General features: G+C 44.6%; 1 protein-coding gene across 1 annotated transcript in view; it reads left to right on the forward strand.

The window, feature by feature from the left end:
* The first annotated feature begins 892 nt into the window (after positions 1 to 892).
* The window catches only part of LOC123363471 (trichohyalin-like), a 29,849-nt gene continuing 5,437 nt past the window's right edge, over positions 893 to 25,304 (forward strand). Inside the window, exons 1-5 of the mRNA XM_045004455.1 lie at positions 893 to 965; positions 10,406 to 10,520; positions 11,759 to 11,943; positions 16,180 to 16,334; positions 17,509 to 17,671. Coding sequence (XP_044860390.1) covers positions 10,493 to 10,520; positions 11,759 to 11,943; positions 16,180 to 16,334; positions 17,509 to 17,671 — 531 coding nt within the window. The 5' untranslated portion in view covers positions 893 to 965; positions 10,406 to 10,492. The remainder of the gene's footprint in view (positions 966 to 10,405; positions 10,521 to 11,758; positions 11,944 to 16,179; positions 16,335 to 17,508; positions 17,672 to 25,304) is intronic.

Raw genomic sequence — 25,304 nt, forward strand, 5'->3', positions numbered from 1 at the left:
AGGAAAAAAAGAGTACAGTTTTAAAACACAATCTGCAGTTTTTATGTTCAAGAATTTGTCAGAGTAGCTAATGCCGAATCTTGGATGTATAAAATGTTCGGATAAACATATTTTCAAACAGGAGTTCCAGTAACCATGCAAAATAATGCTTTCAAGTCACTATAATGCGGCACTAGTCAAACAAGCAACCACCTGCGACCAAGATCACTATGACTACTAATTTATATGAACAACCTGTGTCTGCATTAGCTTGTCCTCCATGACTCCCTCCCTCCACCCCCATTTGTTTATTCACTTGTTGCAGTATTGCCAACCCCAAACAGAGTTGTTTTTTTTCTTTTTTTTTAAAAAAGTCTTTTTGGCCATAGGATTGGGTTGTTTTTATTTGCCTTCTGCTCTGAGCCTTCAGGGTGATCCCAGGTCATATTTTCAAGATTTGTCTGCAATTGTGAGAGTTAGAATTTTGTTTTGTTTTGTTTTTTAAATGAAAGGTGAGAGTCATGAAATCGGTTGATTCTAGCAGCTGCAGCTTCAAGAAAAAAAAACCCACCAGCTATAATGAGACCTGCAATAAAACTCCTGGGAGTTGGCCATACTCTTGTTGCATATTATCTAAAAATCTGAGCTCCCGGGGGCAGGCACTATCTGTGTGTGTGTGTGTGTGTGTGTGTGTGTGTGTGTGTGTGTGTGTGTGTAGTGCTAGGCCAGTGGCTGGCACACTAGAATTACAATACATATTCTGAATGTAGTAATTTTAGCAACAAATGAGAAGGTCACTACTAATATGCTCCCAGTTACCACATGAATGTTGGAAATATTAAAACTGTACTACTGTCTGGTTTTCTGCCCATCTAAGCAAATTGTTCCTTAACCGTACATTGTAAACAAGAGAGCAGGCTAAAAAGGCTACCAGTATTCAGCCAAAAATCAGCTCTCAAGCAGAAAAAGTGTTGCAGAAGATAAAGGTAGTTTTCTAATGTTGTCTAGATTTCTTTAACTCCCAGAGTAAATCCCCTTTTTAAATACAACCCGAATGCAGCATGCTAATCTGCTTCTTCATTCCTGCTGGCATCTTGCTGTCTCAAGCTCTCCCCCTCCTTTTCTTTTAAATGTACTTTCCCTAGCTAGCTGCCCCCCCACCCCCTCACACACAACCAGTTTGACCAGGCAGTACAGTCACCTCAAGTCACACATCTTACGTGTCTCCAGCTTAACAGGCCTTACTTACTCTGGAACTGTTAGCAGTTGTTGCTCCTACAGTTCTGGGTACAAAGGTTCTAGTCTATAAAGAATTTGAAAATAAAGATACTGACCAATGTGCACATGCTGAATATCCTCTCCCTTAGACTAAACACTAGAAAAATTCCCTCCCTCCTTGCCTCTGAAGTGCAAAGGGGAAAAATTATGTACCACATTTTTGGGTAATTTTTCAAGACCAATCCACCCCTGGAATATTTTGTAACACTGAAACAAACATGCAGAATTAAAGACTCACCTTCCTCCTAACATGTTATATAATTCATGGACGGCCCCTTACAGCAACTCACTCCATTCAGGAACCTTATTACAGCATAGTTCCATTTTAAAGTGCAAATGGGTCCCTAACTATGTTTTGACAATGGCTCTGACTTGTGCAACACTTTGGCATGATTCAGGAATGGAATGGAGAGGTCTTGTTTATATTACAAAATGGAAGCGTGTTACCACCAGCCAGGGGACAATCTTGTATATTGGCTCTGCTTCGGAAGTCTGTAGTATTCAAGATGCAGTATAGGACATCCACAGAAAACAGAAAAGGGGGTGGAATCAGGAGCCAGGTAATGATGAGTATGGCTCATGCAAGAGCTGTATCAACTACAGCTAAAAACCTAGCATCACCTAGCACCTAAACAGCTGAGGCTTGGGTACATCTGTCCCCATACCTTCATCTGTGGCATTTAAATAGGGGCAGACATTTCCTGAGCACCTAAGGAGCGGCTTTTGTCCTTGTCTTCATATGCAGACATATAAAAGTACTAGTGCAGGATTCAGGAACTTGCTGAAAAATACCTAGGCCCAGATCCTCTGTTACTGTGGTATCTGAGCTAGGGTTGCCAGGCATCTGGTTTTCAACCAGAACACTCGGGGGGCGGGACTAAAGCAGGCTCCCTGCCTCCGCATGGCTCCCAGAAGCGGCCGCCAGGTCCTTGCGGCCCCTAGGTGCACGGTGACTTGAAGACCTCTAACTTGGCCAAGTAATTTTTAACAACTTCTTTCCCTATTTGAGCATCTGATCCTACCTCATTTTCACTGGCATTCACTCGGTTAGATGCCCAATCACTGTTAACCTTTTTGGTGAAAACTGAAACAAAAACAAAAAAGTAATTTCCACATTTTCTGTTAGTGTTTTTCTCCTCATTGAAAAATGAGGAGATATCCTGTCCTTCGTCTTCCTCTTTTCTAATGTATTTGTAGAATGTTTTCTTGTTACCTTTTATGCTTCTTGCTAGTTTGATCTCATTTTGTCCCTGCATACTTGAAGCATTTCTTTATATTCATCCTTTGTAATTTGATCTGGTTTCCACTTTTTGTAGAACTCTGAGTTTCAGATCATTGAAGATCTCTTGGTTAAGCCAGAGCAATTTTACAATAAAGATATAGATTTTAAGTTAGTAACGAACCATTAAACTCAGAAATGGTTACAAGAAAAATAAAGATTAAACATTTTCTTAACTTAAACTAGACAGTTCAAGGTGGAGTCCCTTACCAGATGTTTTCAGTACATTACTGACCAAACCCTCAGGCCAGGATATATTCCCAAAGTCCATACGCCTTTTTTTTTTTTTGGCGCGGCTGGGGGAGAAGAGTTGTTTTCTTAGCTGGAAAAAAAAAGATGGATAGGGAGAGAGAACTTCTGGTGGTTTTGCCCCTCATTTTTATAGTTCAGTCATCTTTTGAAATGCATTTTCCTGAGAGTTACCCCTAGATCAAATTCTTTCCAGGTGAGAGCAAGGAGACACGGAGGTTGGTGGGGGAAGAGGTTTTATGCTGTTTGCCACGATGCTGATCTGTTTGCTCCTCCCCCCTTTCCTTACCAAAGAATGGCCACTTGATAGGTGATAGACCATCAGTATTGATGACACCTGGCTAGAGGCATCAACTTGGCTTTTGTCTTTGAGAAACAGGTTTACCCAATCTCCAGATGCGTCTGGTAAACAAACATACTTCAGTCATGATTTCAGCTTATGTTCATAACTTTGCACATAATGCTGCTACGTACATTTCACCATATTACTGACCAGCAAATTATTAGTTGTCTAGTGATTATCACAATAGTGTATAAGGTACAAATACAGGGATGCATTCCATCACACCATCATTTTGTGCTCTCTTTCTGCCTGCTTCATACATATTTGCTTAGGCATCTGCTCCTACTAGACATTTCTGCAAAAGGGTAGCATGTGCTCCTGTTACCACTACACTCCTTTCAGCCTATCACAGTTAAAGTTATAGTCTGTGTTGCAAGACTGATTCCCAGCATCAGTTAGTTTGCTTTTTAGTCTGAAGCATCAACTTCATACTTGCATGCAGCTCATCTTCCCTGGAAATTAGATGAAGAGAGCATGAAAATAAACGGGGAAGTGTACAAATTTAAAGTAAATGGCTGATGCTGACATTGACAAGAACTGTACATAAAACTTTCAATGGCAGAATCTTTCAGCCTCTTATCAAAATAATTAGACTACATGAAGATATTAAATATGGATTTTCCTAAGAAACGCCCATAAACATGTCACCGATGGCTATTTCAATGTTCAATCAAGCCTATTTAGAAAAAAGATCCTGAGAGATTAGACTAGCTTCCAATACAGTACTGATGTAGTTATAATTACCTATAGAAACAACTAGTTGCAATGGTATGAGATTTTTCTCAGACTGAAAAGTAATGTGAAAAAAATATTGAGTCTGAAAAAACTGAAAAGGCAATTTAGAGGTCTTAGGAAAAGAATGGGGAGAAAGTGGAGAGAAGTAGAACATGGAACCATCACTAAAGTAAATAAATAAAGAACTTAATGCAAAAGCATTAGAGAACTTCGGGGGTTTGTTTTTAAAACAAGAAGGGTTTTTTGTTTTGTTTCTGTTTTTAAAATGCGTGAATGAATATCATGAAAGTGAAAAAAGGAAAACCATTGATTTGAGCCAGGCATAGTCTAGGTAGGCACTGTGCAAACTTCCCCATGCAGGACTGTCGCATCATCTCTGTTCCTTACTTGCCGGTGCTAGAACACTTTACCTTCACAAAGAGCTAGCAGACGCTAGTTACTCTTCACAACAACAAACCTGTGAGGTAGATGATTGTAAGTATTACTAGCCCCACTTTACAGAAGGAGAGAGATTAAGTGACTTTCTGAAGGCCACACAGTGAGCCCATGCCAGAGACAAAGTTAGAAGTCAGGGGCTCCTGACTTCTAGCCTTGTCTTACTTGCAACAATCCTGATATTCCAGACCTGCATCTTGCACCATCATTTCTGCCAGTTGTGCCGAACTGTGTGGTGAACATGAATTTATGATATAAATGAGGACCTAGCAGGAGACTACTACTGTTTCACTTGTAACCCACCCGAGGATTTGGATCACCTCAGACACCACCACACTGCATGATTTAACCTCTTTACATTAGCAGTTTTTATTATAATACTTGACCCATGTAGGGAGCCTTCCATTGCAGGGTTTCAAAGCACTTTACAAACATCAATTAAGCCTCAATACACCTGTCAAAATATGTATTATGCCTATTCTACATTTGAGAAAACTGCAGTAGAGAGATCAAAGGTGCAGATTGGCCAAATTTATGGATTCCCTACTGTGGGCACTTGGGCCTGGATCCACCAAGGTATTTAGGCACCTGAGTCTCAGGCTTAAATACCTATGGCCTAGTTTTGGCTCTGCTGCCATCCACAAAACTCCCACCAAACGCTGTAGGTGCCTCAACTCACGCAGTGCCTAAGTTTTCAGTCTAAGGGCATGTCTACACTACAAAATTAAGTTGACCTAACTTACATCAGCATATAGCCGCCACAGTAATTACATTGTTTGGGTGTGTCTACACTTTGCTCTTTGTCAGTGGTGTGTCCCCTCACCAGGAGCGCTTGTACCGATTGTACTGTCAGTGTGGGACTGCTTCTGAAAGCCAGAAACAGTCGATGTAAGCAACAATGTGTCTACACCAGGGGTCGGCAACCTTTCAGAAGTGGTGTGCCGAGCCTTCATTTATTCACTCTAATTTAAGGTTTCACGTGCCAGTAATACATTTTAACATTTTTAGAAGGTCTCTTTCTATAAGTCTATAATATATAACGAAACTATTGTTGTATGTAAAGTAAATAAGGTTTTTAAAATGTTTAAGAAGCTTCAATTAAAATGAAAATTAAATTAAAATGCAGAGCCCCTCAGAGCGGTGGCCAGGACTTGGGCAGCATGAGTGCCACCGAAAATTAGCTCACGTGCCATAGGTTGCCTACCCCGGTCTATACTGACACTACGTTGACCTAACTAACATTGACTATGCCTGATGTGGAAGTGGAGTTATTAAATCAGTGGAGTGGGGCAGTTATGTTGGCAGGAGCAGAATTTTAGCATAAACACTTACATAGTTAAGTCTACATAAGCTGCCTTGCATTGACCTAACACTGTAGTGTAGACCAGGCCTAACAGTTTTCTTGGTTGCTGCCTCCTTCTAAATACCTATCTCCTCAGTTAAGCCCCAGAGCTTTTCACACACTGGGGAAGAGAGGCTTCAGCCACCTAACTTGTGTGCAGGGCCCAATCCAGTAGGAATGCTCAGAAGCTGTTTACTAGACCAGGTCTCATTAAAATGGCCACCTGAGGAAGAGACCGGGGCACTGCCTACCTTGTCACTTGCAGCCTAGTGATTAGGGCACTTGAACAAGGTCTCCCACGTTCCAGGAAATTCCCACCTCTTTGCTAGAGGGAAAGGAGGGAGACCCCCATTAAAATCTTTTCTTCCCCCTATGGCAGAGAGTGGGGAATCAAACCTGGGTCTCCCACATCCCAGGTGAGTACGCTAATCACTAAGCTAAAGAGTGATAAAATGGGTGGCAGTACCTACTGCCACCACCACCACCACCGCTGCTATTTTCTGTGGTGTCAGGCAGATGCTGAACTAATTCCCACAAAAAAACTGCTTAGGTGTCTAAGGGACCTAACTCCAGACACTGGGTTTCCATTCATGGGTCACTAGCAGAGATAGGCACCTCCCTGAAGCCTGAACTTAGGGTCACCTGTGGAGGGCCAGGAAGAGGGCATGCAAAAAAGCAGCTTGCCCTAAGCCCCATGTTTGAGAGGGGCCCCAAACTGAGTAGCATTGCAACCTGATGTAGAGTGGCACTACAACCCTGAAGTTTGGCCCAGCCACTCCCCCCCCCCAGCACATATCCCTGTGCCCAGCATCTCCCTTCAATACCAGATTTACAATGGCACCTCTTCCCTCCAAGACCCTGACTGTTGCTTAGCCCCTGCTTGCTCTTCACCCCCTCCCTCCTGTGTGAGTAGCAGGCTGTGCTGGGTGTGTGTGTGGAGGGGCTGAGAAAGAGGCCAAGTTGGGACCTGGCCTCAGGTGGAACAGGGGCAGGGTCCTAGTCCAGGCGCTGGGGCCCACAAAAGATTAATCCAGCCTTGTCCTCCTCTGGCTAGCTTGATCAGTTTGCCACCCAGTGTGCTAGCTGTCATTGATCTCATTCTAAAGGTGCCTCTCTCTCCCCATTCACTGCATAGGGAGCCTAGGTGCCTAACCAGGCTTTGTGGATTACAGTATACTCCTGCGATTTTCTAGGCATCTAAAAGTTAGGCTCCACCACTCAGCACTGCAATGCCAAAGTCCTTTTGTGGCGCTGAGCCTTAAGGGACAAAGACCCACACTCTTGTTATCTCTTCATTTTGTTAAAGTGATACATCTTGAGTTTTATGATTAAGTAGTACAGTGCTTCAAAAATCCTTTAAATCTCCTATTTTGAAATGCATCTGTTTCATTTCATGAACATTGACATTTTTGTTTGAGGTTGGGGCAGGACATTTAGCAGGAAATACCAGTTGACACAAGTACTCTAAACATCGCTGCAATAGATTTAACTTACCCTACTTAATTTAACTACAACAAAAACTGGAATTGAAACTTGAACTGTCATTATCATGAGCTCTTAGAACACGGTAGCACTGACATCAGTCCTTTCCCCTAAGAAAAGTACACTTTAATCCATGCATAAAATTAAGCATGTGAGGCAAATCCACAGGACTGCATCTGCGTAAGTGGAGGCCTTAGTCTGAATTTAGTCACATTGTTGACCTTTGTCTTTATTGATAAACATGTTTCTTTATAACCTGAACAGGAAAAGAGAAGATAGTGACATTTAAGTTTATACTGCATTTTTAGTACCACTCAGAAGTTGCTGAGTATCCCAATTAGCTTAATCAAGCTGATTTTCTCCAATAACGAATACAGTATTAATATTAAGAGAGAAAGTCACTGTTTTTCCCTGGCAAGAGCTTGGCAGCTCATAAATAAAGCATGAGAAAAACAAAGGGAGTAAAACTGTGCCAGTCCCCAAAGTACCTTAAAGTTCATTTACTTGTCAGAAGGATTTTCTCAGTGAAGGAATCTGCTTGCTCACGTGAAACAAGAAGTGAAGCAATTTACATACGCATCATTCATTCTTTCCCATGTAATTTTTCCATTGGGCTATAATTTACTATGTCACAAGGCTTGAGAAGGTCAACAGCCGCATACTGAGTAGGTTCTGATTACATCAGTAACTGTGAACAAGTCTTTAACAATTCTTGGTTCTTCACTACTAGAAAGTAAAAAGACATGGTAGATAAACTCTTGGAATCAAAGATTTGTCACTTAACAGAGGGGAAGGCATAGGTGCTGTATGATTCTAAGACCAGGTCTACACTACAATCTTATATCAGTATAACTACGTCGCTTAGGAGTGTGAAAAACCCACACCCTGGAGCAACCGGTTATACCAACCTAATCCCTGGTGTAGACAACGCTATATTGAGAGGAGGGCTTTTCCTGTCTACATAGTTACTAGTATCAGAGGGGTAGCCGTGTTAGTCTGGATCTGTAAAAGCAGCGAAGAGTCCTGTGGCACCTTATAGACTAACAGACATTTTGGAGTATGAGCTTCCGTGGGTGAATACCCACTTTGTCTGATGCATGTAGTGGAAATTTCCACATCCGACGAAGTGGGTATTCATCCACGAAAGCTCATGCTCCAAAACATCTGTTAGTCTAAAAGGTGCCATAGGACTCTTTGCTGCTTTTACATAGTTACTGCCTCTTGAGGAGGTGGATTTCTACTCTGACAGAAGCTCTCCCATTGGCAGAGTAGCATCTTCACTGAAGCACTACAGTGGCACAGCTGCACTGATGCAACTGCGTTACTGCAGCTTTTTAAGCGTAGACCTGCCCTAAGCAACTTGCTACTGCTGTGTGACCCGTTCAACTTGAAGATAACATTAAAGGAATGTTTCATGCTTCCAGCTACGTATACAAAAATATCATTCAGGTATTTCTGCTTAACCAGTTCCATCCAGAAGAGAAAAAAATGCCACATGGATTTTTCCCATTTAGTTTGTTGGCTATTAGTGAGAAATACAATTTTCAATAGAGGCTAATGTTTGCAGAAGCCTGCCACTGCCATCCCTTCCCTCACCCCCTTCTTCTATATTTCACTTACAATTTGATCCTACAAGGTGCTGGCAACCTATGAGGACTCCAACTCCCACTGAATCTAATATGAGAGAAAAGGATCAGGCTTCAGGGCATTGGGCCCTTAAGAGTGCAAAAAGATTTTAGTAGTTTAGTAGGAGTATTTATAGACTGGGTGTTTTGACCCCAATTTCCTTACAGTGACAAGTGAGAATTTATCTAGGAAACCAAGTTCTGGCCTCCATTACCCCCATGCAATTCCATTGCTTTTCAAGTGCAGCTGAGGACAGAACTGAAATGCTTAGGTTAAAGTCTGTGTTGTATCCCCTGCTGTTCCACACAGTTCAAGCTGTAAACCATTTAAAATATGCACTGGCTCATCAATAGCTTCTCCTTTTGGCTTGTCATTAAGCATTCATCTGTCAAGTACAATATCTGTTTATCACCAGATCCAAAAGGAAGCCAAATTACACTTACAGATTTACTGTATGAAAACCAAGGAGCAATAACCAGTGTCTTCCGTTTTCCCTACCAATCACAAAGTGGTATTATCTGACAATGCAAGATCAAGTTCCTGGAGAATTTGAACAAAGCATCCCAGTGACCATCAGTTTCAATCTCCACTCCAGCAGAGAGAGCCACGCAGACAGCCGCTAATGCCCCCGAATTGTCCCAGTGAAGTCACTGGGGCTCTGGGTAGGCATAAGTGTCTGGCTACATAGGTCCTTTGTGGGACTGAGGCCCTATGACTGCAATTTCAGTTTGCAGAGGTTGTGCATTATGAAAGGCACCAGATACTCTTTTCAAATTTTAATATAATGGACTAGTGCAATGAAATCATCATCACTGGAGAATCTCACTGTTACGGTCTATCCCAGCTTCTGGGAGAAACTTACGGAAGGACTTCCTTGTGTGTACGGGTGGATTTTTCTTTATGAAGCATTTTACAGGCAGAAGTGACATCAGTGATTTGACAAGAGATTAGAAGGTATATGGACTCATACAGCTACATATATAGCGTAGATATTTCTAGTTTCCTGAAAGAAAGCTGGCATTTGTACAAACTTGTTTTCATTACAAAACAGGAAGGCTGATTGGTATTGTGGCCAGCTGCTGACTGTGTGTGGTTAAGTGATTTAAGTGCCTTGGTAGCTTCAGTTTTGTTGAGTTTGTGGGCAATTAAATGGGACCCTGTTTTTATACTATACAGTATAAACCCAGCAACAGTGAATACACAAGCTTTCCTCAAACACAGCGGGTACCATGATGGACGTACACAGAATAAGAACTCAATTATAAGGGAAGTACCCACATAAGTCTGAAGGAATCCTACTTGAAGGCAAGCATTAAGTGAACATTTCCTGGGAAGCAAAAGTATTGCCAAACCTGTAGTGGCCCTGCCAGCTGGTACACTTTGTATTTGGGAATCCCACTACGGAGTTGTTTGTGGGTGTGGGAGTAAAGAATGGATCCAATGAGAGTGGAGTCTTTAACTGTAATTATTTATTTAACACTTACCTATTTTTCCCAGCCTATGGTCTTTTTCCTTGCTCAGCTTATCAGGTTTTTAACCCTTGCCTATTTTTCCTAGTGTAAATATGGAACCCTTTCAGCACCCTTAAGATTAGTAAATTTATGTTATCTTCAAACATGAGCACATAATTCTTATTCTTAGTTATTCCTATTTGTAGGAATTACAGTCAGAAATAAATACTGCTCAGCTGGAACTTGGAAAGAAAGAGAACAGCACCAAGTTTTTCGATGCAGAAAATCAAGCCATGCATAAACGTCTGCAAACTCTATCAGGTAGTAAAAGATGATTCCCATGTGTGGTACTTCTCCAGTAGCTCATCCTAGAGAAAAATACATACCTATCCTGAACAAATTATGTATATGAGTGAGTGTTAAATAAAATAAAATAGTAAAATAGGATGAAGTGGAAATACCAAGGGGTTATTTTGGAATATTTGAAAATAGTCTGTCATAGAAAAAGTTTACACAGAAACCAAAATTATGCTAGATGCTGTACAGAAGGAAAAAGGCAAGGCATCTAATCAAACACGACAGCTAGTGAGCGTAACAAACAATATTGCCAAGGCAATATTATCAGGAGAACTATCTGTTGCTGATAACAGGTGCAGTTGAACTGGTGTGGAACATGTAACCACAGATACAGACAATTAACCCATGATTAGCACCATTTTCAAACATCATAGTTAAAAGCAGCAGCTATTTCCATATCATCATGCTGATTACTTTTATTTAGTAACTGGAAGTTTTAACTACAGTTAAACTGTGTTGAGCACCAGCTGAGATCGACCCTTTGCTGACAATGGGTACATGTTCTTAGTGCTGACAAGCCCTTTGGGGAAAGGGGTGAAGGATAAGGAACAGAATCTCATGGTTACTTGGTTTTGGCACATGCATAGCTTGCTGCTTCCATATAAATTCTTTACCAGTCTGATTAAGTTAGCTCTCTTCTTTTAGGTAATATGGAAGAGGTTTTTTAGAAGGGACTTAAATAAGAGTGGTAGTTTGAGAGTTCATTCCATGTATAAGAGAAATAATTCATTACAATTGATTACAGTCTTAAGAGTGACTTTAAAAAAAATAATGGCGTTGGTAGTTAAATTATTATTTAACAGTCTATAACAGTGGTTCTCAAACTTTTGTACATATAGCGAGTCTCTAAGTGCAACCCCCTCCTTATAAATTAAAAACACTTTAAAATATATTTAACACCATTATAAATGCTGGAGGCAAGGCAGGATTTAGGGTGGGGGCTGACAGCTCATGACCCCCCATATAATAACCTCGTGACTCTCCCTAAGGGGTCCTGATCCCCAGTTTGAGAACCCCTGGTCTATAGTATGTCAAAGTAAAACAGGCCAATTCTAGATCAAAAGGTTTGGGAATCTTCTAGTTTTTAAACCACTAGTCACTTGAGCATCCTACTAAGCAGTTTCAGAAGTCAGTGTGAAGACTGGAAGGATACTGATTTTAGTTTATGGAATAGCATCTGAAAGACTGGTGATTTCATCCAGATGCAAATACTAGAGAAAAGCTACTATTAATGGAGGATGCTACAAAGCTGAAGAAACTTGCTGAGATTGTCATTCAGGATATTTCACACAAAGAAGCAGAGCTACTAGAAGTCCAGCAAGAGCTACAGAGGGCCATGAATTCCACGAAAGAAAAACAGCATAATCGCCATCATTTGGAAAACGAAGTAAGTAATCCTAGCCAAATACCCCTTTTCATGATTAAATTTATAAATCAGACTCTCAGATGTTTAGACGTTAAAAATGGGAATATCTGTTAATTCATACAAACCACTCCTGCAGGATGGTCCCCCCCTCCTCCCAAGTGGCCTAGTTTGAAAGTACTTGTACCTATTGGGTTTCCGGGAAACGGGGCGGGCGGAAGCCAGCCCAATGCTAAAGGATCCCCCCCAGCCTAAGGGGAGGATCTACAGGACCTCAGAAACCCACTAATTTCAGGGGACAACTAATAAAAGAACAGGGACAGGAGTGCGGTCAAAGGGTCATAAGAAGGGAGCCTGATGGGGACACCGAGCAGAGAACCCCGGACAGCGCCCACTGCTCCTCGAAGGCGTCAAGGGAGCCAGTGGATGCCGCCCAGAGGAACTCCGCCCGGACACGTGAACGGACAAAGGACCGGAAACAAGCCCCACAGTCGCAGGAGTCTCCATTGGCCAACTGCCTCTCCCTGGTCATGTAGATAGCCATTTTAGCCAGGGCGAGGAGGAGGTTGACAAGGAGGTCCCGGGAAAGTACTTGTAGGAGGGCAGCAAGCTTTCACCATTCCCTTTAGAAGGCATCCACACAGTATAAATAGATTTCATTTCTCACTATGATATTTGGGGGAAATATTCCCAAAGTCTTAGTTGACACCTGAAAGTGTCAAGGAACACCCAAAATTTTGACAATCAGGAGTTGAGATTATCATGAGCATCATCTCAGCAGGACTTCAAAGCCTGCTGGACAGTTCTCCAGATAATAGACAGACAGACAGACAATCAGAACTTCAATATCCAAGTCTCTGTACACTAAATCCTGCTGAGCTGGTCAACAGTTTTGCATAATCAAGGATATACAGCCTGGGTCTGTCAGCTCCCTCGATTATCCACCTAGTCTTTATGGCCATGATTCAGCAAAGCCCTTAAACCACATGCTTAATTTTAAGCATGCATATAAGGGATTTGAGTCAGGGTCCATATGCTGAAGTCAAACTTCACAGGACAGGTCTGCTTTTGGTTAATCAGGACTCAGGTCAAAGACTGGATTTTACTGAAGAGTTCTAAAAATTAGGGTGAAGAATCTGGAATGAAATAAGGTCTCCTTTATCTAGCAGTTATTTAGGAATCTTTGGATGCAAAGAGCAACCTATGAGAGCAGTGACTGTACTAGTACACAAACAAAAAGAAAAAACAAAAGGAAAGTTTGGCCACGGAGACATGATAGCTAGCTAAAGAGCCACATTAGAAACAGATTAGTCACTTAAATAATCAAGGTAATCTAGACTAAATTAGGGTTAATTCATATGGAAGTTTTAAATAGTCATTGTTAGGTTTAAGTGTTAAATCACATTAATACAAGTGAGACAGCTCACAGCTTTTATGCTGCCTGTTTGCAGACTGCTGAAGTAGTTCATGTTGTGGAAGATTTGTAAAAAAAATTTAATGTTTAGATTTTGAAGCATACATCTGCATCAGATTCCACAGCTGTAGAAAATGAGTCGCTACCTATACTATATAGTGTGGGAGATCTGCCAATATAAAAAAGTCACAACATGGACTAACAATCCAGAATATTTATTGACAATTCCCTGAAAGACATCTCTCTCAACGCTTTGAAATTGGTTCAGTTTATTTTTAAAAAAGTAATACTATTCATCCTTCAAGTGAAGTCCTGGGACACTAATAGCCACGTACACTACACCAACACTTAAATTCATAGGTTTTCAAGTCAGATTCTAGTCTGACTCTTGCATAATACAGGCTACAGAATTTCACCAAGGGTTTTCTATATAACTTCTGGTTCAGCTAGACCATACCTTTTAGAAAGATATCCAACCTTGATTAATATCTTCCTGTGATGGAGAATCCACCACATCCCTCGGTAAGTTGTTCCAATGGCTAATTACCCTCACTGTAAAAGATTGTGCCTTGTTTCTAGCCTGAATTTGAGCTTCAGCTTCCAGCCATTGGATCTTGTTATGCCTTTGTCTGCCAAATTAAACAGCCTCTACTCTCTTCCTGCTGAATTGCAGGTCTGTCACTGACAGTCCAGAACACAAAATCCAATGACTTGCTGTCACTTAGCTAGACTTCATGAATTGCTAAATGGGGAAAGTGGTCTGTTAGCTGCTGCCAACCACCAACTCTGAGGGATAGAGATGTCTGGGGGCAGGAGAAGAATCGGAAAAACAATTTACAAAAGTCTTTGCAAAACGATTATTCCAATTCTTATTGAAAAGATCTTTTCAACTGCAAACATTAGTATCCTGCCGCACTTTTTTCAAACATTGCTTATCAGTTAATTGAAAGCACTTTAGAACACCTAATTTGTGGCTGTCCCATGCAAGCTGGCTGTTGGCTTCACTTTGCCACAGTTCACTTATAGATTGCTACCTGCAGTTTGGAATATCAAAATAATGCATTTCATTGGACGACATAAAATGCTGTTGCTAAGGAATTACGCGAGTATATATGCCATTACATTGTTAGGTAATATTTTTGGGAAAAATCCATTGTGGCACAATTCCCCATATTACTTGGTTTTCTACTGCAAAAAGTGTTTCATATAGTTAGACAAGAGCTGAGAGAAAATTTTTTGAATTTTTTACCTATTCTATCAAAGTTCAACAAGCTCAGATCAGCATCAACTTAAACTCAGGATAATATTTAATCTATATTCAAGTGTGGGAGGAAACTAAACTATTATTTCTGGCTTCTCACTACCAGAGACAACACACCCCACACATACAGATGGCTCTAGTTTTTGCTTGAATACTATTCTTTTACAGGGGAAGCGTGGGTCTGGGAACATACAATCCTTTCTCAGCCACAATCCCAGCAACCAGATACAAACAGGAAAGGAGATTAAAAATGAGATTTTTCACCAAATTCAGTTTTGCTGTAAATACCTGCAGCCTTACTGAAGTCCATAGATATCTACCTATATAAAGCTTATGCCAGAGAGTTAAAATTGATCCCGTCTGTCTAGAGAGCACGGAAATCTGTCAGTGCTTCTTCTCAATTTCACCCTTAGGAGATACAAAGAAGTTGGTGGTTGTAAAACAGCACTCAATTTAAATATACGTTTGAGGAAACCCTGGATAATATGTTGCTTCTGAACACCATGTGCAATACAGAGACACTTCTTTAGGTAAACAGATTTATCAAAATTGTTGAATGAGCTTGCCCCAGCAGAGGGGGCATAGCTGAGGCTATTTCATATACCATCTTGATGCAGGATGTTATACATTTGGAGATTGTCTGTGAAGAGACCGCTTGACCCTTCATATGGTCCACATATGATACAAACAAACCGGGCAAAGCACAAAATGGTTTAGTCCTATCCAGATAAAAGGCTAGCCATTGCCTGACATTTAAGGTAGGGAGATGCTGCTTTTCTGGAGATTAATGTAGCTTAGGAAAAAACACAGGTAAATATACCGCCTGGTTCAAATGAAACAGAGACAATGGGATTTGGGTACCCAACTCCCTTAGCCCTATGAAAATCTCCACTGGAGGCTTCTGTAGAACAGGAGGAAGAGAAAAATGGGAAATCTAAACTGATAAGGAGGTGATATCATGGTTCTCCAAGATGCTCAGACTTTACAATTACAACAGAGAGACTTCACCGTCAGCACACAGCAGTGGAGAATAAACATTTACAGTAGCATCAAAACCAGTCTCTACTAGGTCAAGCCCTTTCTGACCAGAGGCCCCACTTCTGTCAGGCATTCAGCACCCTATCTAGAACACTGAGTAGGGAATACTGCTTTTGCACTTTGAGATTCCCTTATGGAAATCACACTAAGTACTTTGATGAATACGAGCCTCACAATACCCTGCGAAGTAGAATAGTTAAGTATTATCCCCATTGGAGAAATGAAAATTGTCTAGCAAACCCTAGAGCAGTGATTGTCAGCCTTTACCATACCATGACCCTCATGTTAGTATAGAAAAGTGTTGTGTGACCCTCTTGCATCTAATGATCAAAAGAAAAGGATGGCTCACCATAAGACCTGTCCATGATCCGCAGAACCTGTGGCCTACAGATTGCTCACAGTTGGAGCTAATAGAACTATTCGGAGAGCCCCTTTTGCTTCCCAGAAATAGTGCCTGTGCTTCCAACATTACATTAAAACAAAAGCAAAATTGGAAAAGGCAGTTTTACATGCTCACTGTGTCTAATCTCTACATTGTTGTGTTCAGCTCCACCAGCAGATTCAACACCACCAGGATATGGAAGCAAAGCTTGTGGAAAATAGATCAGAATGTGTAAGAGTGCAGGCGTTGCTCCACCAGCTAGAGAAGAAATACCTTACTAGCTCCCAGTCCATGCAGCAGCATATTGCTAAAGAACTTCGGTAGGGACATCTGCAATTCTACATCAGAGCTTGTGATTTACTTATGTCAGTAGCTAATTGTTTGGAGGTGCTGAGCATCTGCAATTTCTAGTGGCAACAGGACCCTTGGTGCCAGTAAAATTGACATAATGGCACAAGTGGCGAGCATGTTATATTTGGGGAAATTTTTTAATAAAAAGTGAATTTGGCATTCAAGAAAATTTTATAATACTGTCAATAAAAAACCTCTATTTATCCAGGCATAGCATCAGCCAGAACAATTTAAGCTTCCCCACACTGACTTCATAGGAGTGTGAGGAAAGTTCATTGTCTTGCCTATTCTTTACAGTGAGACTCATGGAATTGTAAATTATGGAGGTTGTTTGGGCAATATGGACAAAAGCTGTATCTCTGAGGCATGAGATGGAGACTATCCAAGTGTCTGCCTGACCTACTCTCAGAAGAGCTAGGCTTTCACCATGTAGAGAGTAACTGCCCGATTTATGTTTATGGGGCTGATGTTATGACCGTCTCTATAGTGGGACGACTGAGGTTTGTATACAGGAGGGAGATAGGAAGCTCACTCTTCTCTATTGTGTCTTCATGTGTTGGATTTGTTTGGAGTGAATCAGATTAAGAATCTTGGTATCACTTGTTCTTATTCTGTTGTTCAATTCCAAGATGCTTTGGCTAGAGGGATTCATGAGGGTGGTGTGCTGATATTTCAGATGGCAAATTATCTTATTTTATGGCCAGAGACATTCTATTATGTTCATTCTTGACCACCACCAGACTGGTTCAAATTGAGAAAGTAAAAGGTATTTTTTTTAAACCTAATTTTGTAATCAAGCTCAGAATTGAACCCAGTATGTCTGAGAACAGCAGCACAGAGGCAGGACAGCTCAAGAATCCGTATAAATGGATTAGAGAAACAAGCTGGTCTTTTTACAAACATTACCAAAGCATCAAACCAACCCACGACGCACAAGTTAGTCTTACAAAATTGTAGTCCTGCACACACAGAAGAAAAAAGTCTATGAACTGCAAACTGCCTATCCTTTCCCACAGAAAATGGGATCACTGCAATTTAGATCAAACTTTAAAGTCAGTAAAAATACTACAGTAAAATTGCTTCTTATAAAAGGTCATCAGCAATATTGGATTTGGGGCTAAAGTTGAAACTATTTTTATTTAGAGAGGAAGCTGAAAAACTAAGACAGCAGCTCAAAGAAAAAGAACTTTCTGCTGATGAGGATAAATATTTACGCAACAAAATGGCAGAAGATTGTGGATATCTGACAAAAGAAAATGGCTTCTTACAGTCTCAGGTTCTGGAAGCCACCAGGCAACTAGATAGAGTAAGTTGGGGCTTGTATTTTTTTTTAATGGTTTGTTTTAAATAAGGCCATGGGGGGGGGGCATGGATCAGCATTCACGTTGCACTCCCTATCAGTACCCGGGCCAAACCAGGGAAAAGACGGTTACTCACCGTTGTAACTGTTGTTCTTCGAGATGTGTTGCTCGTATCCATTCCAGTTAGGTGTGCGCGCGCCGCGTGCACGTTCGTCGGAAGACTTTTACCCTAGCAACACTCAGTGGGTCGGCTGGGCGCCCCCTGGAGTGGCACCACCATGGCCCCAGATATATACCCCAGCCGACCCACACACTCCTCAGTTCCTTCTTGCCGGCTACTCCGACAGTGGGGAAGGAGGATGCGTTTGGAATGGATATGAGCAACACATCTCGAAGAACAACAGTTACAACGGTGAGTAACTGTCTTTTCTTCTTCGAGTGATTGCTCATATCCATTCCAGTTAGGTGATTCCCAAGCCTTACCTAGGCGGTGGGGTCGGAGAGAGACGTGGCGGAATGCAAAACCGCCGAGCCGAAGGCCGCGTCGTCTCTAGATTGCTGGACTAGAGCATAGTGCGCAGCAAACGTGTGGACCGAAGACCAGATCGCCGCACGGCATATCTCCTGGATTGGAACATGTGCCAGAAACACGGCAGAGGAAGCCTGAGCCCTGGTAGAATGGGCAGTAAGGTGGCCCGCTGGGACATGGGCCAAGTCATAGCATGTGCGTATGCATGCTGTTAGCCAAGAGGAGATCCTCTGTGCTGAGACGGGGAGGCCTTTCATATGGTCCGCCACTGCCACGAAAAGCTGGGGGATTTACGGAAGAGCCTTGTGCGGTCAATGTAAAATGCAAGCGCCCTGCGGACATCTAAGGAGTGTAACCGCTGCTCCCATGGGGAGGAATGAGGTTTAGGGAAGAAAACTGGGAGGAAGATGTCCTGATTAGTATGGAAGGCCGAAACCACCTTAGGGAGAAAGGCGGGATGTGGCTGCAACTGAACCTTGTCCTTATGAAAGACAGTGTAAGGGGGGTCTACAGTGAGAGCTCGAAGTTCGGAGACCCGCCTGGCCGAAGTAATGGCCACCAGAAAAACTGTCTTCCATGATAAGTATAGTAGAGAGCAGGTTGCCAGCGGCTTGAAGGGGGGGACCCATAAGCTTGTTTAATACCAGGTTGAGGTCCCAGGTGGGGGCAGGACAATGAACTTGAGGGTAGAGGCGTTCCAGTCCCTTTCTAAACCTAGCGACCACCGGGTGAGAGAACACAGAGTGACCAGCCTCTCCAGGATGGAAAGCAGATATGGCCGCCAAGTGAACTTTCAGGAAGGATATGGCAAGGCCCTGCTGCTTAAGCTGCCAGATGTAGTCCAGAATGACTGGAATGGGAGTCCCCGAAGGAGTAAGAGCCTGTGACGCACACCAGGCTGAGAAACGCTTCCATTTGGCCGAATATGTGGACCGAGTGGAAGGTTTCCTACTACTGAGCAGAACGTGCTGCACAGGGGCGGAACAGCGCAACTTCGAAGTTTCTAGCAACGCAGGAGCCACGCCGTGAGGTGGAGGGCTGGAAGGTCCAGGTGACGGAGACTGCCGTGCTCCTGGGTTATAAGGTCCAGGCAGAGTGGGAGGGTGATCGGTGTGGCTATGGAGAGGTTGAGGAGCGTGGTGTACCAGGGCTGCCTGGGCCACACTGGGGCAATCAGTATTAGATGTGCCCTGTCCTGCCGTAGTTTTAACAGAACCTTGTGCACCAGCGGAAACAGAGGGAATGCATAAAGCAACTGGTGCTTCCACGGAATGAGGAATGCGTCCGAGATCGAGCCTGGTGAGTGACCCTGGAACGAGCAGAACACTTGGCACTTCCTGTTCGCGCAAGAGGTGAATAGGTCCCACCTAGGGAAAGCCCCACTTGCGGAAGATTGCATGGATAATATCCAGTCTTATGGACCACTCGTGACACAGGAAGGATCTGCTCAGCCGATCCGCAAGAGTGTTCCCAACTCCCGGGAGAAAGGATGCCACCAGGTCTATCGCATGAGCTATGCAAAATTCCTATAGATTGATGGCTTCGAGGCAAAGAGGAGAAGACCGGGTCCCTCCCTGCTTGTTTATGTAATACATGGCCGTTGTGTCTCCGTGTTTACGGATAACACAACAGCCGTAGAGAAGCTTGCGGAATGCGTGGCATGCCAGGCGAACTGCTCTGAGCTCTCGGACATTTATGTGGAGGGAGAACTCCTCTGATGACCACAGGCCTTGGGTGCGCAGGCGACCGAGGTGGGCTCCCCAGCCGAGGGACGACGCATCTGTCGTCAGAGACAGGGTGGGCTGCGGTGGGTGGAACGGTAACCCCGCACACACCATGGAGGGGTTCATCCACCAGTCGAGGGAGCGCAGTGTACTCGGCGGGATGGTGACTAACGTGTCCATCACGTCCCTGCCCGGATGGTACACCGAATGGAGCCATGTTTGAAGCTGGCGGAGGCGGAGCCTGGCGAATTTGGTGACGTATGTACATGCTGCCATGTGGCCTAGGAGACCGAGGCAAGTGCGGACTGAGGTCGTGGGAAAGGCCTGCAGACTGCGGATGATCGCGGACATTGCCAGGAACCTTGGCTGAGGCAGACAGGCTTTGGCCAGAGTGGAATCCAAGGTAGCTCCTATAAAGTCCAGCCTCTGAGTGGGGACCAGGGTGGATTTGTCCACATTGAGCATTAGGCCGAGACGTGTAAACAGGTCCTTTGCCACTCGTATACGTACCCTCACTTGCTCCTGGGAGGCTCCCTTGATGAGCCAGTCGTCCAGGTATGGGTACACGTGGAGCCCTTGACGACGGAGGTGGGCGGCGACCACCGCCATGCATTTCGTGAACACTCGAGGCGCTGTGGAGAGGCCGAAGGGAAGGACCGCAAATTGGAAATGCCGATGGTCCGCTACAAAGCGGAGGTATCTCCTGTGTGGAGAAAAAATGGCTATGTGAAAGTAAGCGTCCTTCATGTCGAGGGCAGCATACCAGTCTCCGGGATCCAAGGATGGGATAATGGTCCCCAGGGAGACCATCTGGAATTTCGACTTTATCAGGAATTTGTTGAGGCCCCGTAGGTCTAGGATAGGCCTGAGACCTCCTTTTGACTTGGGAATCAGGAAGTAACGGGAGTAAAACCCTTTGCCCCATTCCTCCTTTGGCACTTCCTCTATCGCTCCGATGGTGAGGAGCGTCTGGACCTCTTGTAAGAGGAATTGCTCGTGAGAGGGGTCCCTGAAGAGGGACTGGGAGAGGGGGTGGTAAGGCGGGGTTGAAGCAAATTGGAAGTGGTATCCTTGCTTCACGGTGCACAGGACCCAGATGTCCGAAGTCAGGTGGGACCACGCAGGGAAAAAATAGGAAAGGCAGTTGGAGAAGGGAGGGAAAGGATCCCGAACAGGGAGTGGTATGCTGTCCTCGGGCGCATCTTCAAAAGGACGACTTCGGACCCGCCTGTGGCTTGGAGGGGCAGCGGCCTTGACCCGTTTGAGGACCAGAATATTGTCTGCGGCCACCACGCCCTCGGCGCCTGCCAGAATCCTGCCTCTGCCGAGGCACAGAGTATGGACGGAAGGTCTGGGGGCGGAAAGTGCGACGCTGGGTCACGGGGGTATGCATGCCCAGGTTCCGCATAGTGACCCGGTTGTCCTTTAAGCTCTGGAGTCTAGGGTCAGTTTTCTCCGAAAATAAGCCCTTACTCTCAAAGGGTAAGTCCTGGATGGTATATTGGAGTTCCGGCAGAAGAGTGGAGGCCTGCAGCCAGGAAATACGCCTCATGGTGATACCGGACGCTAAGATTCTGGCTGCGGAGTCCGCCGCATCTAGGGAGGCCTGCAGGGAGGTTCTGGCCACCTTTTTCCCTTCCTCCAGGAAGGCCTTGAATTCCTGGCGGGAGTCTTGGGGAAGCAACTCCCAGAACTTGCTCATCTCCGCCCAGATGTTATAGTCATAGCGACTCAGCGCAGGGTGCTCAGCAGTGGCCCTTCTGGACACCATGAGCGTACCATCAGGCCCAAGGTGCTCCTTTGGTTCCCTCACATGCTGCTTGCTGATTCGCTACTCGGAGTTGCAAGGCACCTGCCGAATACACCTTCCGGCCTAGAAGGTCCATCCTTCTGGCTTCTTTGGATTTTGGGGCCGGGGCTTGTTGTCCATGACGCTCCCTTTCATTGACGGACTGGACCACCAGGGAGGAAGGAGGAGGATGTATATACAGGTACTCGTACCCCCGGGATGGTACCATATACTTACGCTCGACCCCCTTTGCCGTTGGCGGAATGGAGGCCAGCGACTGCCACAAGGTGTCTGCCTTGGCTTGTATGTCTTAATAAAGGGCAGAGCCACCCTAGTGGGCGCGTCAGCTGTAAGGATGCTGACGACAGGATCCTCGACCTCTGGGACCTCCTCCACCGGCAGATTTATATTGAGGGCAACTCTCCTGAGGAGGTCCTGGTACGCCGTGAGGTCTATTGGAGGCAGGCTCGAGGCCGATGTTCCTGCCACTGCCTCGTCTGGCAAGGACGACGACAAGATGCCAGGGACAAGGGGGTCCTGTACCTCCCCTTGGTCCTGTGGTGGTTCCTGCTCAAGCTGCGCCGGCGAGGTGGACGCTTGAGCCAACTGGTTGTCTGTGCCAGCTGGTGGGGGACGACTAGCCGTGGCCTCTGGGGCCCGGTGCTCCGATGGAGGCAGCACGTGAGGGAACCAAAGGAGCACCTTGGGCCTGATGGTACGCCCATGGTGTCCAGAAGGGCCACTGCTGAGCACCCTGCGCTTGAGAATGGGCTTCTTGAGACAGGCCCTCAGGCACATCTGCATCGCGGTCTTGTAAGTAGTAACTGCCCGCTTGGGACGATACCGACTGATGCCTGGATGGCCATGGAGGAGCAGAGAAGCCTTGGGCGGATGTCCCCACAGACCTGGCGTTCTTACAGAAGGGGGACTGGTGCCGTGAAGAATTTCGGTGCTGAGATCGAGACCGGGACCCGCGACCGGCCCGGTGCTGGGAGGTCGACCGGGACCTGGAATAGTGGCGCCGTGAGCGGCTCCTAGGTGAGCGGTGCCAGGAGCGGTGCCTAGACTGTGAGCGGTGCCGTGAGTAGTAGGACGGCGACCGGGATGTAGAACGGTGCCGCAAGTCAGACCGGTGCCGTGTGGTGGAGCGGTGCCGGGACTGCGAGAGCGGTGCCGGGATCTGGATCGACTGTGGGACCGCGATCGAGAGCGGTGCCGGTCAGGTGCGCTGATAGAAGCTGGACGAATCAGGGCCGGCTTCCCAATTGATTGAGTCACCTGCACCGACTTGCAAATTGGGCACTTAGCTGTTAAGTGCGATTCGCCGAGGCACTTCAGACAGGAGTCGTGCGGATCCCCTGTGGGCATCGGCCTGTGGCAAGCCGAGGATGGCTTGAACCCCGGGGAGTCAGGCATGTGCTCCGGTCCCGGTGCGGGGAGGGGCTAAGCCCCAAACCCGACTAAACTTACTAATTACTAACTTAACAATTAACAATTAACTACACTTATCTAAATTTCAACTATATCTACAACTGTATATACAAACAGAACGAGAACTACGAGAATGCTAGGGAGGTGGAGGTCAGCTAAGCCGCACTCCACTGTTCCAATGACCGACACGGGCGGTAAGAAGGAACTGAGGAGTGGGTGGGTCGGCTGGGGTATATATCCAGGGCCATGGTGGCGCCACTCCAGGGGGCGCCCAGCCGACCCACTGAGTGTTGCTAGGGTAAAAGTCTTCCGACGAACGTGCACGCGGCGCGCGCACACCTAACTGGAATGGATATGAGCAATCACTTGAAGAAGAAGCTAAAGAGCCAACCAGTGCACCAAATTCATGATGCATCCTCATCACATGCCACCTGAGGCACATTACACATACACTAGAAGGAGGAGGGCATTCAGCAGCAAGTAGAAGAAAATGATTAACCTTACAGTGGGTAAGAACTGTTTTTTAAAAGTCTGTTTTTTTTAAATCTTTGTACATCTTGTGGCTTTTAAGTCAGCTGGACCCAGTAAGTCTACCACTCCTTCCTGGAGTTGCTACACTGCATATGTACTTTCCCACTACAACTACACATTGTGCTACGCTGTACTATGCACACTAGTACTAAAGTTGAGCATAGAGGCCTCATTTGGGACTGGAGTGTTGGGATTCCCTGCAAGGCCTCTTTCTACAAGGCTTCCCAAAAACTCAGTTCGACTCCAGCTTTCCTTACTTAGGTATCTTTAGGTGGTATACAGCAAAACTACAGAGCTGATCAGACTAAACCATAGGGAGTGGATATAGTGCGTACCACACATCCAAAGTTACACATAAAACCTCTTCCTTTGTATACATTTACACATTACATTGCATCACACATTTTGGGATTGGCTTGGTTATTTTATAGGAACCAATCCCTTTACAGCAGTGGTTCTCAACCTGCGGCCCAATCAGCACAGAGCTGCAGCCTATGTGAAATCCTCAGGGCCATACGGGTAGTATTGGATGCGGCCCACATAACACATTATTTACTGTTGTGGGCCGCATTTGTGTTATGTGGCCCACAACAGTAAATAGGTTAAGCAGGGAAAGTTACTCACCTCGTGCAGTAACTGAGGTTCTATCCACATGGGGAATTACTAGTGAAATTGGAAAAGATGGGGATCAATACGAAAATTGAAAGGTCAATAAGGAACTGGTTAAAGGGGAGACTACAACGGGTCGTACTGAAAGGTGAACTGTCTGGTTGGAAGGAGGTTACTAGTGGAGTTCCTCAGGGATCAGTTTTGGGACCAATCTTATTTAATCTTTTTATTACTGACCTTGGCACAAAAAGTGGGAATGTTTACTTTATTAATGTGTAATAAAGTTTGCGGATGACACAAAGCTGGGAGGTATTGCTAACACAGAGAAGGACCGGGATATCCTACAGGAAGATCAGGATGACCTTGTAAACTGAAGTAATAGTAATAGGATGAAATTTAATAGTTAAAAGTGCAAGTCATGCATTTAGGGATTAATAACAAGAATTTTAGTTATAAATTGGGGACACATCAGCTGGAAGTAACAGAGGAGGAGGAGAAGGACCTCGGCGTATTGGTTGATCACAGAATGACTATGAGCCACCAATGTGATATGGCTGTTAAAAAAGCTAATGGAGTTTTAGGATGCATTGAGCGAGGTATTTCCAGCAAAGATAAGGAGGTGTTAGTACTGTTATACAAGGCACTGGTGAGTCCTCATCTGGAATACTGTGTGCAGTTCTGGTCTCCCATGTTCAAGAAGGATGAATTCAAACTGGAACAGGTTCAGAGACGGGCTACTAGGATGATCTGAGGAAGGGAAAACCTGTCTTATGAAAGGAGACTCAAAGAGCTTGGCTTGTTTAGCCTAACCAAAAGAAGGTTGAGGCGGGATATGATTGCTCTTTATAACTATATCAAAGGGATAAATATTAGGGAGGGAGAGGAATTACTTGCACCAGTGTAAATCAGGAGTAATTCAGTTGAAGTCAGTGCAGTTACATGCGTGTCAGTGAGATCAGACCAGTGTTTTCTGTTTTGAACAAAGGATATTTTTAATTATAATTGTTACCTATATTTTCATAGAC

The sequence above is a fragment of the Mauremys mutica genome, chromosome 2 (assembly GCF_020497125.1).
Source record: "Mauremys mutica isolate MM-2020 ecotype Southern chromosome 2, ASM2049712v1, whole genome shotgun sequence".
NCBI lineage: Eukaryota > Metazoa > Chordata > Testudines > Geoemydidae > Mauremys > Mauremys mutica.